This window comes from Durio zibethinus, chromosome 12 (genome assembly GCF_047325235.1).
Source record: "Durio zibethinus cultivar Kanyao isolate XHJ-2024 chromosome 12, ASM4732523v1, whole genome shotgun sequence".
In the NCBI taxonomy this organism is placed as follows: domain Eukaryota; kingdom Viridiplantae; phylum Streptophyta; class Magnoliopsida; order Malvales; family Malvaceae; genus Durio; species Durio zibethinus.
This window is the reverse complement of record NC_143173.1, coordinates 8105707-8123844: the sequence shown is the minus strand read 5'-3', so window position 1 is coordinate 8123844 and position 18138 is coordinate 8105707. Positions and strand designations below refer to the sequence as shown.

Sequence of the window (18138 nt, the reverse complement as noted above, 5' to 3'; positions counted from 1 at the left end):
ATTGAAAGATTAAAATCTTTTATAGATACTCAAATCAGAATGATTAATCGGGTTAGTATTTAATACTATTTTATAACTTTGACATTTATTTTATATATTAAAAATAGAATTATTTTTTATTTATTCATTTATTATTGTATTTTCAATCGACATAGTTGCTATTATTTTAAGACAAGTATGAAACATTTAGTACTCCACAAGCACAAAGAGCTTGGAAGCAAATGAATTCAGATAAATAGTAAATTTCATAATTATAATTTATTTATATTATTTAATTGTATAGCACATTCAAATTTAATTTAAATAATTTATACAACTGAATGGTGGATAATATATGGCACTTGTGTTCCTGAATTACAAAAACTAGCAATCAAAGTGCTTAGTCAAACAACATCTGTATCAAATTGTGAATGTAATTGAAGTACATTTAGTTATATGCACACCAAAGCAAGAAACAGATTGAAGTTTAAAAGACTTTAGAAACTTATATATACTTATAAAAATATGAGGTTGAGGATGAGACATCAGAAAAGAATTAACATCGATGGGATAAATTATAGTTTTAATCTTGTTAGCATTAACCAAATTTTTGAAGATGATGATTCACTAACAAAATGGCTGTAAGAAAAAAAAATATTTTATTAGATGGTCAAAACTTTGAATGGTTCCTTATAGATAATTCTGATAATGAAATGAATGTTGAACAGTCACACCACTCTCAAGAAAAGAATGTGTTTGATTTAAGTTCAAGTCTAACACTAAATCAGAGTGATGATGGTGGGGGTTAAATCTAGATGATGATGATGTGAATTTTGGTGGTAATATGGATGCGAATCAACCTCACAACCTATTTGAAGGAGAACTTGGGCTTGTTGCTACTGGTAGACTTTTCATTAACATGGTAGCATACGAAATAAATCCATATGCTGAATCTAATGGGGTTCAAAGTGCACGTACAACTTGATTAAAAGGAACAACCAAGAAGCACCACTATGATGTTTCTAGAGGTTCTTTATCTTCAGGTAGAAGATCAAATTCTAATAACTTTGAGTATAATGAATCATTTAGTACTCAAGGACATTACTAATCCACTAGAACAACCTAATTTTTAACCTTTTTATGGTTATGCACTTCTATATGGTTATTATCCACCTTAAATGTATCCTCCACCTCAAATATATCTCCCACCACAAATGTATCTTCCTTAAATATATTCTCCATCTCAAATGTATCAAGAAGAAAGGCCATAGGGAAGGGATGGAGTTAACTTGGCTCTCATAGTTGAGATAGAGAATTTGATCCTCATTGTCATTCTACCATATGGTAAAATTTAAAATATATATTAATAATTATAGTTGATGGAATTTAAAATTATTATATTTTTAAGTTTATAATTTTATTGAATATAAATGCTTGGTATTTAACATATTATGTTTTGTTAATATTTGATTTGACTACAGTTAATACTGAATATGAACTTGGCTTAAACAAAAATTTTGTTGCTAAACCAAATATTAATGCTTTATTATAATCTAAATAAAATTGTACATAATTTTTTAGAAAATAAAAAATATAAAGTGTAATAAACTATTATTAAAATCATTAAATAAGAATTTTTATGATTATAATTATAATTATTACATGTTATAATAAATTGTATGAAATTAAAAAAAAAAAAAAAACTCACGACCGCAATGACCTTAATAATTTTTATTATATTAAAAAATACGATAAATACGATACGATCAAAAATGTGACTGCGACCGTTATTTAAATCCCTAATTACATGCTCCTATATTGATAAAAGTTTAAAATTATACACATCCTCGTCTTCATCCTCAAAATTTAATATCATTCCCACTTTCATTTGAGTAAAAAAAAAAAAAAAAATACTGTGTTTGGGTAAAATCCACATACTTAAATAATGATGGTGGGATGTAAAGAGCTGAACAAGCAATTTTGAGTAAAATCAGCCTGAAAAGTTATGATAGTGTTTTAATAGTGATTCACTAACGGCTATTCCAGAGTTGAACAAGCATTTTTGAGTAAATCAGCCTTTCATTCATTGTGGTAGTTATATTTTCAGAAGCAAGTAAAACGTTGGGCTTGGATACAATCGGGGAAGTCTTCAACTATCATCTGCTTCACGCTAGCGTGCTTCAAAGTTCACATCACAAACCTGAAATTAAATCCTTTCTTTTTCATTCTCCCACCACAGACAAATCAGGTGTTTCTAGTCTGATCCCTTCAACAAGATCTTTGTTAGACCTATATCCCATACGGCTTATTAATTTGAAAACATGTATTGAAAAAGAAGCAGCCGTTGCAAGTCGCAAAACCAAGTGCTGAAGGTCGTGGAATGCTCTTATCTGTCTGATTACCGATGACTGATGTTAAACATAAGTTAATATTGCTGTAGTTTTTTGAAATATATACATTTTATAATAAAGTTCAAATTTTCAACTATTTTATTTTTGTTTTTATTATACAAAACCAGGATTCTGGTTGCTGTTGCCATTATTTTCATTGTAGTAGTTGCATGTTGTGTTGTTTACAGATATTCATGTTGTACTAAGAATTTACGATTAGAATATATACTTGGTCTATATACAAAAAGAGAATTGGAAACCTCATGAAGTATCAGAACCGTTTATATAAAAATCAAAGTGTCTCCTGTCTAAATTATTATTCTTCTTGAAAACTGATCAAACAATTTTCATCAATCAAACTTTTAATATGTATATTTTGGAAGAGGTATTATTCATTACATACAAAACCACCATGATTCTCTCTGAAACGATTGCTTTCCGATTAGTCTTCTTTAAACTTGAATTTTCTGTGCAAACTTGTCAAGGCTGGCCAAGGAGTGAAGGTCTGTAGAATGCATGGCTCTGCGCAATCTCAATGCGGTCTCGGGGATCAGTCAAGGTTTCATCTCTCAGTGCCTGAAGGATAGCTTGAGATGACTTCTCCCTAGAGATTCAAAATATATGACAAGCTTAGCATTGGACTTTTTGATCATTGAAAACTATGCGAGTACAAATTGGTCAAGGGATAGAAAAATCTAGACATAGTTTATGTGCTTGCAATAGACTTGGGTTTTCAGGTTTCAGTGAGGTATTAAAACAATATATAGCAAAACATATTTGAAGGTATATGCCAACCCTTTTTTTTTTCTTGTGCTCTCTATCCAGGTAAGAATTTAATGTCTATATATAATAAATCTTGTTATTTGTAAATTTAGGTTACTATTCCAGGCTGAAAAGTAATTTTAGGTTACTATTGAAGTTCTAAATTTAGGTTACTATTGAAGTTCTTGTCTCCAATGAGCCTATTGATGAATAAGAAATTACCTTGTTATAAGAATTTTGTACAGTGTTTTCAATATAGGGCACAACTCAACAGGAGCAACGGGCTTGTTTCCATCAGGATGCAACACACTTAAGCTTGATTGACTCAGAAGTTCATAAAATGCTCCTACTGCAGAGACACCCTGGAAAGGAATTAACATTGGTTAAATTTGTTTTCCAATAATCAAATGGATACCTGCAATTTCAGTCGTAGCTGAAACAACAAATTGTTGGTTATTATGCTAATTGGTTTGACCTTCATCAGTTTTCTGCAATATCTGCGTAGATATGCACAATTATGACATGCCACAATGGATCATTCACCTTTTCTGGTTCTTTCTTTTCCAAGATTTTCACTTTGATTATTAAGAACAAACACTTTAAATTCCAACCTCAAAACCAGTTGTGAATTTTGGAAATTTAACTAACGAGGTTATTTGTTTATCATTTTCTATAAACACATTGTTTAGGTACCGATTAAGCTGGAACACTGAACATATGGGGCAATAAGACATCCTTCTCTTGATAATATGTTCTACAGAAGCAGTTAATGGCATAAGCATGATGCAGAACCATTAACGGGTTAGGAATAAAAGGAGAAGCAGATCAAGCAAAAGTGATTCCATATCATTGCTACCGAACTAGAGCCAACAGAGATGCTGACAATCACTAGCATAACTTTTTATTTTAGATAAATGCAATTCACTATCTTGCATCTGAAAGACTGAAACTGAAGGAAATAAAAAATGGTCATCAACATTCAGCATGAAATAGGCTTTAAATGCTAAGTGTTCCAAAATATTTTGAAGTCCAGCATCCCATTGATTAACCAAAATATTGTAGTGGGTACAGCCACCTCTCCAGAAAAAAAAAAAGGATGAAAAAAGGAAACAGCTGTGACTATTTCCTGCCCCCTTAAAGCAATGAAAATTTAAGTGAAGTGATCCAAATTAATATAGCAAATTGAAGTAATTCTGCCAGGAGTGAATAACTAAATAAAATAATAACCCTGAAGTACTGCCACACTCTAAACAAGACAATTTCAGACCATCAATTGCACTCACTGAATACAATTGTAAAATAAGAAGCTCAAAAAAACATTTTGTACCTGAATCATTCCTTTTCCTCTGATGTTATCACCCATATCTCGACTTAATTCTCCTTTGGCTAGCATTTGGCCATACCATGCATTGCGACCTTTTAACAAAGTTACATAAGTGTCAGCCAGCAAAGGGCCTGCAAGCTTCTCAGGTTCTTCGGCCAACAAATGAGTAATAAAAATCATTTCTGATGTACAATGTGCAAAATATACTGATTTACTGGTGGCACTCTCATTGGTCAGGGCTGCCACCATTCCTGAGAAAATCAAACTTGAAAGTCATTATGTTGTTCCAAAATTTAAAACAGTATATCTTTTGAACTTATACGGTTAGATCATTTCCAGGTTGGGTAGTTCTTAAATTGAAATTAAAGATTTAGCTTCGTCAAGGTTCTTCCTTAAGCATATATAAACAATGTTTAACCTATCTACATATCAATCAGGAAACCTCCTTTATAAATCTGCATTCCAATTCTTCATCGATGTGTTTAGGATGAGGGGATTATCAAGAATAACTTGCCGATTACTCAGTGTTGTCTGATTGTTCATCCTTGACAGATCAAGCAATGGGTTCCTTTTTCCATATGCAATATTGACCGGTGTTGTCTTTTCTATGCTTAAAACCCTCTGTCGAGAACCTTGTTTCTAAAGGACATATGACAAATCGTTCACTCATCTAGATCCTAGAAACTTTATAATCGAAACTTCAGATGAAAATATTTCCTGTGAAGTTATCTCCATCAGAAATCATGAAGATTAGTTCATTGGACAACTCAATAGTCTCCAAGTTTCATAAACACAGAGCTTTAATATTTTTTTGGTTACAGAATAAATGTCCCATGAAATTAATAATGTAGGTAGATCCCTACAAATGTAATCTATACCAACATGCATATTCCCAAGATGCCTATCTGAAGGGAATGACTTCTCTTCTCGCTATTCATTCATCATTATTCTAGAATGCTGTAGTTCAGTAAAGGCGAAGATTAGTTTATCAACCCCAGAACCAGAACTTGCTAATTTTGCTACAAAATTTAGTTAGCACAAGTTGATAGATTCTATGCCAATGTGGTGTTTTCTTACAAAAAAACAAAAGGAAACATGCATCGTTACCCATGTATAATAATCACATGCAACACTTATTTATTTATTTTTTACTTTTCAGGCTGACAAAATTCATTTCGATGCAAATATATAGTTAGTACTTACTATATATTCAGAAAGTCTGAAGTTTAATTTTTTGCGCACCAGGTTGTTTTTACCTTTTATTGTTGGCTAGATTAATGTCAATATAGATGATTAAATGGGTTAAAATTTCAGTCTATGGCCACTTTAATGAGACTAAAGTACCAACCTTAGGTCATAAACAAAGAGCTAATTGTGGTTTTGTCCCAAAGGTGAGGATGATAGATATGATCTAAAAGAATACTCTTATATGGCAACTTCCTTTCCAACATTATAGAAGTGAAAGTTCCTGGAGGCTGCCTAGGAGCTGCGAAGAGCAAGGTTATCCAGCTATTAATCAACTACATGCTTGGCACTTGGTAGTTTAATCAAGCTACCAAGAGGAATAATCTCCAACCAACTGGCAAATGATTCAGATTTTCTAAATCCGAAAGGTTGAACTGAGTAGTTCTTCAATGCTGGTTCAGTATTTTTTTTGTCCACCCTATAGTCACAACCTGAAGCCCGTGCCTGGGGGTTATTACTATAATATTTGTCAATTACATCACTTCCATGACAATTAAATGAAGCGACTAAACCAGAAAAGATAATATAATTAGTGAAGGCTAATATAATCAGTAAAGGCAGTCCATGGGATGGGGAAAAATCACTGCAAATGTGTTGGTCTACCAGTTGATGTCGATTATACAAACTTTATTGGCCAAAAGATACAAAGGTACTTACCAGCTCCAATGGCATAGACATTTTTCAGGCCACCCATTACTTCATGAGTGACAAGGTCACTGTTGTCCCATACAATGAAATGGGGATGTCTTAAAAATTTTGCTAGTGGTTTCCTCCACTTTTCGGCTCCACATATTCTAGCATTAGCATATTCCTTATTGTAAATCTCAGAGGCAATATTTGGTCCACCAAGATACAGTACGTTCTCTATAGGTACTCCAGCTGCAAGGAACATACGCGTAAAGCTAAAAAACATGATAGATAAAAGGTTTACTTGAGAGGAAAAAGTAGACAAAATTAACAAAAAAACAGTTGTGACTTGTAGCAGAAACAGATTGTGGAGTCTGCATTTCTGACCTCCAGGCAAATATAACAAAGTATTATCAGATATCAGCATCAAACAATTGAGGAGAACTCTTACTTGCTCGATTGATCATTTGTGTTGGAGTAATGATATGAGGAACAGGTTCCAGAGCAGCCTCAATACCCTTTGACAAAGAGATAATGATAGGCACAGTGATTCTTTCCTTCCAATAATTACTGATTTCTTCAAACACCTCACGTGTTTCAGTTGAAGGCAAGCCATTTACCACAATATCAGCATCCCAAACGGCTTCTTGCAAATTAGTCACGACCTTCAAAGGACAAAGTGGAGTATCAATCATGTTCAAGCAAAACCCATCTTTCAAAATTTCATCAGCAAAAAGAGTGCGATCGCCTAGCCTTGCCTCAACATACTTCAGATAAGCACAACGCCGGATCAACCTCCTCAATACATCTTCCCTTGAATTGATGACTTCAAATAGATGTTCTGCTGTGGCTCTGTCAACAGCTTTTCCAGGCCTTCTCCATATCCTGATTTGAACCTTTTCTCGAAACTGGCCATAACTATCTTGCAGCAAAGCTGCGAAAACACTGCCCCAAGCCCCTGCTCCCACACTTACAATCCTCAATGGATCATCAGCACCCTTGCCAAGAAGGCGCCGAAGCTCATCAAGTTTCTCTTCCAAACCATTACAATTGTAAGAAGATCCATCTGAGTACAAACTTGGGTGCAATGTGTCAATACTCCCTACCATCTTCTTCCAAGAAAAACTAACACAAAAAATCAACTTATCGACAATAACAGAGAAAACCCAATTTCTCTAATTCTATAAAGTATAGGGTATATATGATATGAGCTCCAAAATTATCCTGAAAATTTATCAAGTGCCTCAATTTCTGAAAACAACTCTCCTCTGATTTTATGTTGCTTTTGCTTTCCAGAAACTACAATAATCAGTCTTTGCTTCAAAAGAATAAAATCTTATTGGTGAATTCTTTTACCAAAACCAAAACTAACTTTGATCACTCCATTAGAATTTCAGACCAACCAGTTCTAGAGATTTGTCTTGTACAGAACAAGACTACAAAAATTCAGAGAAGGGTATAATTCATGAATCTATATATGGATTTGGAGTTTATTGAATGAATCTATATATGCACTTAGAGTTTATTGAAGCCTGCTAAAAGAGATTATCTTAATACTCAACATATGCTTTGTTTTCTCCGTCTTGAGTTTGTTCATCTACCCAACTGTAAAGTTCAAAAGAAAAGATAAAATCACCTCCCCCACCACCCAAAAAAAAAAAAAAAAAGTCAAAGAAATACCAACTTTTTTGGTCTTGTTAGTTACCAATTTAGATAAGACTGTGAACTTGAGGAGTTGTTTTACTTCAACTCTTAGCAGCCTAGATTCACAGCAACAAATCTTAAAGCTTCAATTGCATTATTTGGAGGGAACAACAAGTGAAAAATGGAATGAAAGCAAATATACAACAATGTGTGTTTTATGTTGATGCAAAAGTAAAAGGGAAATGAAAGATGAAACAAGAAACAGGTGAGTGAAAATAAAAGCAGTGGCAGCTGGCCTTGGATCACATAATTTGGTGAAAAGATTGAGAAAAATAGAGATGGAAGAGGCATTGATGACAAACAGTTGAGCAGAATTGGGAGCGTACAATTGCATTAAAGATTATGTAGGCTGCCAACTTCCACGACGGTCTTAAATATTGGATGACTTTAGTCGCCTCCCTCGCTTTTCTCTATGTGCCAGCCCAACCCCAAGTGAATTTTTGCCATTGCATGTTGCACGTGGCCCCTGGGCGACGGATTGTTTCAGTTTTGCCATCTCTAAACAATTCTGGAAACTCTAACATTAAACATTTTTGTTTGTACAATTGGGAGAAAGGATCATTTGGATTCCAAGTTTTGGGTAACGCAAGTGTAAAAAAAAGAAGAAAAAAAATGGGATGTGATACGTTTTCTGGGTGTTCAATCCTGTATATTATGGTGAATTTATTAAGAGGATCACCGTTTCCTAGCTAGCATGTACCTATCGTTTTCAAGTGCTTAATTTTATTCCCATCTCAGAGATTAGACAACACAGCTACAGTAGATATATGTCATTCTGATTGGTGCGCTTGAAATCTCAATGCCCTTTTAGTTACAAAGTTGTGGCTCTTTTTTCCAACTTGTCATAATTGAATAAATGAATGGCTTTATTTATTTTTTTATTATAAGATAATTAGGGATATCATAATTATTTTTTATGTCTATATTTTTTTATACCCATTGAAAAAAAAAAAAAAAACAGCCCATTCTCGTCAGTAGCTTGGCCAAAAAATTAATGTTGGCATCTGGCATCTATTTAAAATAAAAAATGATGACATGGTCAAAAAAAATAATTTTTATGATACAAACAAGACATTTTTTTTTCTTTTTTTTCTCTTTTTCTTTTCTTCCATTTTTCGTCTCGTATTTTCTTCCCTCCTACATATTAAAAATGTAAAAAAAAAAAACTTAAAATATAAAATGAAAACCTAAAGTTGCGAAAGAAAATAAAAAATGAGAAAAAAAAAAAGGAACAAAGAAAAAAGAGCAAATTTTCTTTTCTCAGTATCTTTAGCATTCCATGTTAACATATTCAATATTACTCTACCTTTAACTTTTCACATCAAATCCAACATATAAATAGAAAAAGCTAGACAGATCCAGAATTTTTAATCGAGGTAAATTTAATTGAAATACAAATTAATTATAAACAATTCCAAACAAAATTAACAAGTTTAAGAATTTTTTTCTATAGAAAATACAAAATTTCCTACAATATAAACAATATTCGCATAACTAAAATTAATTATATGATTCTTAATAAATATAATCTAAACACTATTACATCATAGATAAAACATTTTTTGATTTACATATATGTAAATATATATAAATATATATATATATATATATATATATTGTTAGACCTCAGTTTTAGTAAAATTTAGTATGATGTTTGCTTGCATGTTGCAAGATTATATTTTATAGGTGTGCGGCGTATGTTATGTTTTAGGTTTGGAGCATGACACATATAAATATTGACAAAATTTAGGTGAAGATTTTTTAGTGAAATTTGTAAAATTCTTTTTTAAAATAGATTTAATAAAAATTTTATTAAAAAAATTTCAAATCAATATATTGATATAGTTCAATTTGAATATCAATAATATGTAATTCAACTATAAAAATGTTTATAATTCAAATTTTATTGGTACCTATTCAACTGTAAAAATTATGTTAACATTTTTACAAAAAATGTCTATGTAAAAAATATATCAAAAATTATTTTTTAAAAAATTCTGCACATTTAATCTAAGTAATAAGATTTTTTAATCTATTAATTTTGATTTTCAATTTTTGTTTTCATTTAGTCATTTTTAGTAACAAACTTTATGAACTTTATTTAAGGAATTTCATTTAAGTCTTTCCTTATAAATATATAATAATTTAATATAATTTTATATATAAAATTCTTTAAAATGATATAATATATAAAAGAATAAAATTCAATATGTTTGGTTTTATCGCATTTACTTTTAATAAATGTTATAATGTATTGGTCTGGAAACTAGATCGCTAGACTTAATATATCAGAAGTTGCTATCAATCTTTTTTGTTGAGCTGTGATTGGTCAACAATCTTATTTTTTTGGTTTGCGAATTTGAGATTAAATTCGGAAGTATGGTTATATGTAGGGAATATTATAACACCCTCATAGTACCCAATCAAAGACGGTACCAATTAATCTTATATGATCCTAAATTAGTCGTTTTTTACTTATTACTTTATCATTTTTATTTTTTTTATTTTCATTATTTGAATATTAAAAATTTTCTAAGTTATTTCTAACGCTTTCGATATAACTTTAGAAATTTTCTTACCTCAAAAGTATTTTAAGAAATTATTTATTTATTTCCTTGAAAGGACTCTATTGTTAGATTTATTTTAATATTTTAAAAATAGATCATATTTTCCTTGTACAAACACCTATGGCATGATAAACAAAATTTTGTTGGAAAATCACTACTTGTGATTCCTTATTAATTTCATCATTGATGAAAATTTTAATATACTTTGTAATGTTTATTTATTGCTCATTTTATTAATTATTTTGTTTTTGAAAAATTATAAATATTTCTAACACTTTTAAAATCTTTAGAAAATTTATTTATATGAATATTAATAAAATCACTACTTGTGACTTTATTTTTTATTAATAATGTTTTTTTTTATTCTTGCAAAGTTTTAAAATACTTCTAACACTTTTCAAATATTTTATAAAATTTCTTTGTGTAAATATTTTAAATAAAATCACTGCTTGTGATTTTATTTTGTATTATTTTTTTATATTTGAAAATTTCTAAAATATTTTTAACACTTTTAAAATATTTTAGAAAATTTTTTTGTGTAAATATTTTAATAAAATCACCATTTGTGATTTTATAGTTATTAATAATTTTTTTATGATTGAAAAAAATTCTAAAATATTTTTAACACTTTTAGAATATTTAAACAAAATTTTTTGTTTAAATATTTTAAATAAAATCACCACTTGTGATTTTATTTTTTATTAAAAATTTATTTATTTATTATTATTTATTGTTAATTATTCATTATCCTAAATTTTTTTATATTTATTATTTTATTTTTTAAGATATCTTAAATTGTAAATTAGAAATATTAAAAAAAAATAGAAAATAAAAAAATGGAATAATAAAAAAGAAAAAAAAAAGCTAATTTTTCACTAGTCAACACCGAAGAATAACAGGTGGTCTAATCCTATCTAGAACGGTTCTAGTTCGATTCAAAACTGTTTCAGCTGGATCGGTCAATGGGTGAAGAAGGTGTGGGTCACTAGTTAGGTTGCATAGATCCCAAATCAGAATCGGGTCCATGCGCAAATTTTTTAGGCCCTACTTGGCGTTGTTTTAGGTTTTTTTTTTTATATAAATCAAACTTTTTTAAAATCATTTCAATCCCATTTTCTAAAAAAGAAAAAGGCTTCAGATAAAAAAAACTTTTCTCAAGCCTTGCCAAAAAATGGCTGGCCTCTGCCATCGTCGCCAGTCACTGGCCACCATCATTGATGACCAAAAAATCTTAAAAAGAACTATTATTGACTCATTTCAACCCTTAAACACAAATCCGACCTCTATTTTGCTAGAAATAACCTCAATTGGCCTAGATCAACATATAAAGTTTATGCCAAAATGGTTTTTTTATGTGTTTTTTACGCTGAGATCCCCATTACCAGAGGCTGTGGTTTTTTATTTTATTTTGTTGTTTTTGTTGTGTTTTTGCAATTTTTTTTTTTACAAAACTTTCTCTTTTTTTTTGGGTAGAAATTTTTTTTAACAAAACTCTTTTTCCTTTTCCTTGGGTTTCCCTCATTCTTCCATTTTTTTGGCTCATTTCTTGTTTACAAGAATGATTTTATTTATATAGCCTTCTGAGATTCAAATCCCAAATTTTATAGGATTCAAATCTCAAATTTTTAAAATCCTAGTATTGTTTTTCAAAATCACTAGAAGACTTTTTGAGTGGTTGATTTTGTGCTACCAAGTTAGGTAGGTGTCAGGGTTACTGGCAGCTAGCAGTCAGTAGCCATAATTTTGGATTGGAGTGGGTGGTGGTACATGTTCATTTAATGAACGAAGGATTTTGGCAAAAAAAAAAATATTTAGGATAAATGAGACTAGACAAAATGAGTATCTACAAATGCCCTACTTTACCTATTTATGAGAATTAGGAATAAGGTAAAAACAAAAAAAAAAACAATCATTTTGTTTGGGCAAACACATACGAAAGATGAAACATTGAACACAAAGATTTTTTTTTACTTTTCCAAGTAGAGGCTTGGTACATTTTTTTTTTAAAAAAAATTTGAAAGGCTCCTCTAAGCAAAAGCTTGGCAACTTTTGAAAATTGAAAAGGTTCATTTAAGCAAAGGCTTCATAACTTTAAAAATTTAAAAGGTTCTTTTAAGCAAAGGCTCAAGAACTTTAAAAAGCTAAAATATTCTACTTTGTAGACTTATGAATCTTGATAATGATGCTTCTTTAAGCAGAGGCTCTACAACTTTAAACTTCTCATATTTTTTTGAAACTGAAATCTGTCTTGAAAAAAAAAAACCAAATTTCTCTCTTTTGAAGATTGAAATCTTGTATTGATCATTATTCTTAAATAAGAGTTAAAAATCTATTTTCTCCCTTGCTACAACTTGTGATATTATCTTTTCATGGATGCATGCACCAAATGCTCTAAATGTAATTGATGTAATGAATCAAATTATTCACTTACAATTATGGTAAAAGGTTCATAGAATCTCTTGCTTTTTTTGCTTTGGTCATCAAAAGTTTCAATAATTACCATAAGACCAATATGTCTTTATCATCTGATCATCATATTTTTTCTCAATAATATCCTTTCTTTTTTTTGCAATATCAATGTCTTGTCATGTTTTTCTTGTCATTTTTTACTTACTTTTATCAACTTTTAAAAAGTAATGCTGGGATCTTCCATGTTATAGGTTAGTTTTTCATCATTTTAATTTTAAGACAAATAAAATGCATCATATATTTCTCCTACTCATTTGTAGGGTGGACAAAGATAGCAAATGAGATAAAAGATATATATGTTACTTTATTTTTCTAAAAAAAATGGAACATATTTCATTAAACAAATGACAAAAATATAACAATAAAAGTGTTTAAGTGAGAACAAAAGCACCTAAAGAATGATTGCAAGATAAACATGAACAAGCTATTCTCATACTCTTCTTTTGAAAATCAATAAGATGATATCCTTGATCCTTTAGAGCTTGTCAAACCATGTTTGCCCCTGTGTTGTTAGGTCATCTCATGATATTGCCTCTCTTTTATATCTAAGTTGCCTTTTCAAGTCTTCAACTTAGATATATCTTTTTTTTTCTCTCATTTTTCTCTTTTTTAAGCAAAATGTCTTTTTACAGCATTTAAGTTTATCGGATTAGGTAAATTATTTTCATCCATTTCTATCTAAATCAATGCCCCATAAAAAAAAACTTACTTCACTACAAATAAAACTTCTCAATTTGATGTCCATTTTTTTCAATTATCACGTTAATTTGGAAGGATCCTTTTCAATACTAAGTCTCATTCTCGAAAGTGATGAGGATGAATTTTTTTATCATGTGTTCTTATCATCTTCTTTTAATACAGTTAATCATGGTAAAGTACTGTAAGTCTTTTTTCTTCAATAAGGTTTAACTGCTTATAACGATTATGGACCTATTTAGCTAGTTTAATTTTCATTAGAACTTTCAATAAGGGAATTTCTACTTCAACTAAAAACACATCTTTCATTCCATAAACTAATGAAAATGGGGAGACTTTAGTAGATGTTTTGATTAATGTTCTGTATAAGAGGTTAATGGGTTTGGTACATTGGTACAGGGTATACGGTAAATCTTTTGATTTGTTACCCTACATAATTCACTACTTGCGCTTTACTCTTTTTTTTTTTTTTTGACGCTTCATTTTTCTTTATGTCACTTGTCTCTTTTACGTCAAGCTTGCCATTTTTTATAACATTTTCAATAATCTTACTTGGGATCATCATGTCTATAAAATTCTTGATTATATTTTCAATCAGTCTTTCATAATATGGTGCTTTAAGGGTATTGACAAATAGAACAATTATTTTTTTCTCAGTAAGGGAAAGCTATACTTATGTAGCCATATCTTTTCACCTTTGTACGCATTCTTTGAAGCTTTCAATCATTTTTTTAATGCTTTGCAGAGACAAATGATCTAAAGCTAGATATATAATATGTCAGTTTTAAGTAAAAAATACCGTTGAAGCTCTTTCCAATAGTAGATATGAGTCTTATCTAATTAGATGTACCATTTAGTTAGAGAACTCGTAAGACTATCTTTAAATATATACATCAATAACTTTTCGTCGTAAGCATGTACAATCATTTTTCAATAATACATAGTCATATGAGCCACCGGGCATTTTGTGTCATCATTTTTTTTAAAGTCAGGGACTTTGAATTTAGGTAGGATGATCATATCCGAAACCAAACAAAGCTCGGTTGCATCCATAAAGCTATAAAAATCTATTCCTTCTATAGCTTTATATCTTTCTTCTAATGATTTCATCATTTGCTATGAACTTGAGTCCTCTATTATCTTAGGTGCTTTCATTCTTAGTTTTTTTTATCTCCTTAAGTCATTCAAATCAAGAATCGAGATTGCTTTTAATGGTTTTTCCACAACAATTAGATTGGTAAAATTTTGAAATTGTTTTGAAGTTAGTGTAAATGTCATTCTTGGATAATTGTATGGATATCCTTTAAGAATAAAAATTTACACCTTGGTTCCTTGAGAAGTTTGGGGTTGTCAAGGCTTATCCATCATGTCTGATGATTGCTCCTGAAAGCTAGGATTTTTTTCTACCATTTTTCTTCTTTCAAAATTTTTAAGCATGTCCATTATTTGTCAAGATCCCCTTTTAATTCTTTTTATGCTTTTTCGATCTTCTCAAATCGAGACTTATTCTTGTTTCATGATTCTTGTTTAAGCTCTGGTATTATATAAATGGTGAGTAGGCTAAATTAGAATTTTCAATGGATGAGCTAGTCTTGATCCTTTATTACCATAATTGTTGTGAATTAGGATTTTATATTTTAATGCCTTATTCAAACAAGTGTATTAATGAATGCAGGAATGGAAAATAAACAAAATGAAATAATGCATTACGAAAAGTTTGCCACAAATCAATTAATAACAAACGATTCTTATTACTAATCCAAAGTTACATCTATAAAAGCTCAAAGTCTATTGCCTATTAAAGGAACTTTTTTATCTGTTGATATTGATCTTGTGCCTTATCAAGAAAGTTTAGTAGATTTAGGTCATGTGTCTTAACTAGTTGTACTCTTATCTTCAATTCTTTGACTTTATCTTTCATTTCTGTAGCTTTATATGAAGCCATACTGATATGTTCAAATAAGTGCTTCAAGTGTTCTTGTTTTAAGATGTATGCGATCTTCCACTATTTTCCTCTATTAAGGTATTCTTGACATTCATCTTATAGAATGGAAACCTGAGCTTTGACCTTATTGATGGCTTTTTAAAGCATCAAATTATACATGTGAATTTAAAAAAATGTATCTTATTTTTTTTTATATTTTTACTTGCAACTATTCATTCTCTTTTTTGAGTGGTAGATGAATGTGGCTTGTTTAAATCAGTGAACAAATTCTTCTGTCCATCTCTATCTTGATTGATATCTTGAATTTTACTTTCTTATTATTGTATATTTTCCTCTATTTCTTTTTTGAGCTTTTTGTTTTCATGTTTTAATTCTTCTTTTCTTCTTGTAACTTTTGCTTTGCAATTTTTACTTCTAGTAATAAATCCCAAGGTTTTGGAAAAACTAGACTAAATGGGCTGCTTGAACTATCTTCATCAGGAATCACAACATCATTAACTTACCTAGTGCGCCCAATAAAATATACTAAGTTGATCTTATTAGTGTGCCTACCATGATCCATTCTTTTTTTTTTTTTGTTCTATGCCTGAAAAATCTCTTCTACCATCTTTATGGAATACAATTCACCATATACAAAGCCTAACTAATTAAGTCCATGCATCATTGGTATAAACTGTTCATATATAAACTATCTCAGCACTATTAGTGGGGCATAGCTGGTCTAAAAATGAAACCCAAGGTTTGTCCCTACAGTTATGAAGTACTAAATCATATGGCATCCAGAAAGCTTTCTACATTACTTATTGGTTCGTCAAATTTCATAAGTAGGATATCCATTCTTTTTCAGAGTTCAATTTCGACCATTTGATTTTACAAAATTTTTTTAAATGAATGTTAAAGGCGAGATAAGGTTTATGGAATTTGCCCTATTTGGCTTTAAAATGACTCTTCATCCACACATATAAGAGTTGTATGAAACCTATTTCTTTCTCGTCGACAAAAATTCAAAGATTTGGTAGTTTTTGCTAATATAATTGGTGCCAGATTGACATTGTTCTCAACTTGCTCTAAGAAATTCATCACTAATATATCTATATATCTAAGTCTTTTTGTGAATGCCACCATTCTATACAAAGCTAAAGCAAATAGAGTCATACGTCACTTATCATCTATAGTTTTGATGAAGTGACTATGCAAAAAATCCCAAAGAAAATATGCAATCTCGCATTTTCCTTTAACATGTTTGTCCACCTCTTCCAAACTAATTTTCATCATTGTGGTGAGCTTTTTATGGTAGCTTACGCTTTTGGTTTTAAGATAAACTTTGTCGAGACATGAAAGGCATAGTCAAAGCAACGTGGAATACTCCTCAATTATGGGCACCATACCTATCTTTTGAACACAAAACATCTGTATGACGGATCCTAAAACCATATCATGGCTCTAATAAGCTATTCAACCACCTTTACCAAGAGAAATAATGCTAAGTCTCCATATATATCTTTAAATTTTTCTCGCATGGTGCTATTCCATTGCTTTCAAATCAAAGCCAAATTGAAAAGGTCATTTTGCTTCAAATTAAGATGAACTTTCTTGTAAAAAGTGGACACATAATCTATTGGCAAACAATTTCATTCTTTACTTTGTGTTTTCTCTAATTTGAATTTTAAGGCATTATGTTCGATTGGTGTGGATTGAAACTGCTCTAAGCTTTCCATAGATGTAACTGATATTTGTTTTGTCAAAATTGGTATTGGCAAACAACTCTTTGTTATGAAAATGCAATGATGCATGAGACAAATAATAAGAAGTCTGAACAACAATAGCCTATTCCTTCATGTGTCCTTATATGTCTAGGATAATTCTAAATAATAGGTGATCATGGCTTTATCCTAAGGTAAGCTTTCTAGGTCATTTATATGCTAGGTTAGGATAACAAGCTAAAGGTTCCCAAATTATTTCTTATTGTCATCCATGCTAGACTAGTAAGGCATTTCATCTTCGACCATGACAGGCTTCAAACTGAAAGGATTCAATTTGAGTGGGAGTATTTTGCTAGTCATTACAGAGGATAACACCTCATAAGAGCATAGGTACTCTACTGTTTTCTAAGAAAAATAAAGCCCGAGTTTAGAGCTCATGTTATGATATGAATGTGCAGTGTGTGATGGAACAAATTTTTTAAACACATTTCGAATAAATAAATAAACAAATAAAGGAGAAATTAGTCAAATGAATCAATAAAATGAATGAATAAAAAAAATTAGACTATTCAACCAAGACCTAGGATTATATTAAAATTAATTTTTGGTTTGACTCTCTAAATCTCCAATGGAATCACCAAGCTGTCATAACATATCAGTTTGGAGACTTGATTGCTAGACATAATATATTAAGATTTGCTACCAATCTTTTTTGTTGAAGTGCCAT

General features: G+C 30.3%; 1 protein-coding gene across 1 annotated transcript; it reads right to left on the bottom strand.

Annotated features, from left to right (window-relative positions):
* Positions 1-2621: 2621 nt before the first annotated feature.
* Positions 2622-8503, bottom strand: LOC111297488 (glycerol-3-phosphate dehydrogenase [NAD(+)] GPDHC1, cytosolic-like). Its single transcript, XM_022892201.2, has 5 exons — positions 6779-8503; positions 6358-6579; positions 4459-4706; positions 3354-3493; positions 2622-2973 (listed from the first exon to the last, which is right to left on the bottom strand). The coding sequence occupies exons 1-5, from the start codon at positions 7434-7436 to the stop codon at positions 2850-2852; spliced, it is 1392 nt and encodes a 463-aa protein (XP_022747936.1). The 5' UTR covers positions 7437-8503; the 3' UTR covers positions 2622-2849.
* Between the last annotated feature and the right edge of the window lie 9635 nt (positions 8504-18138).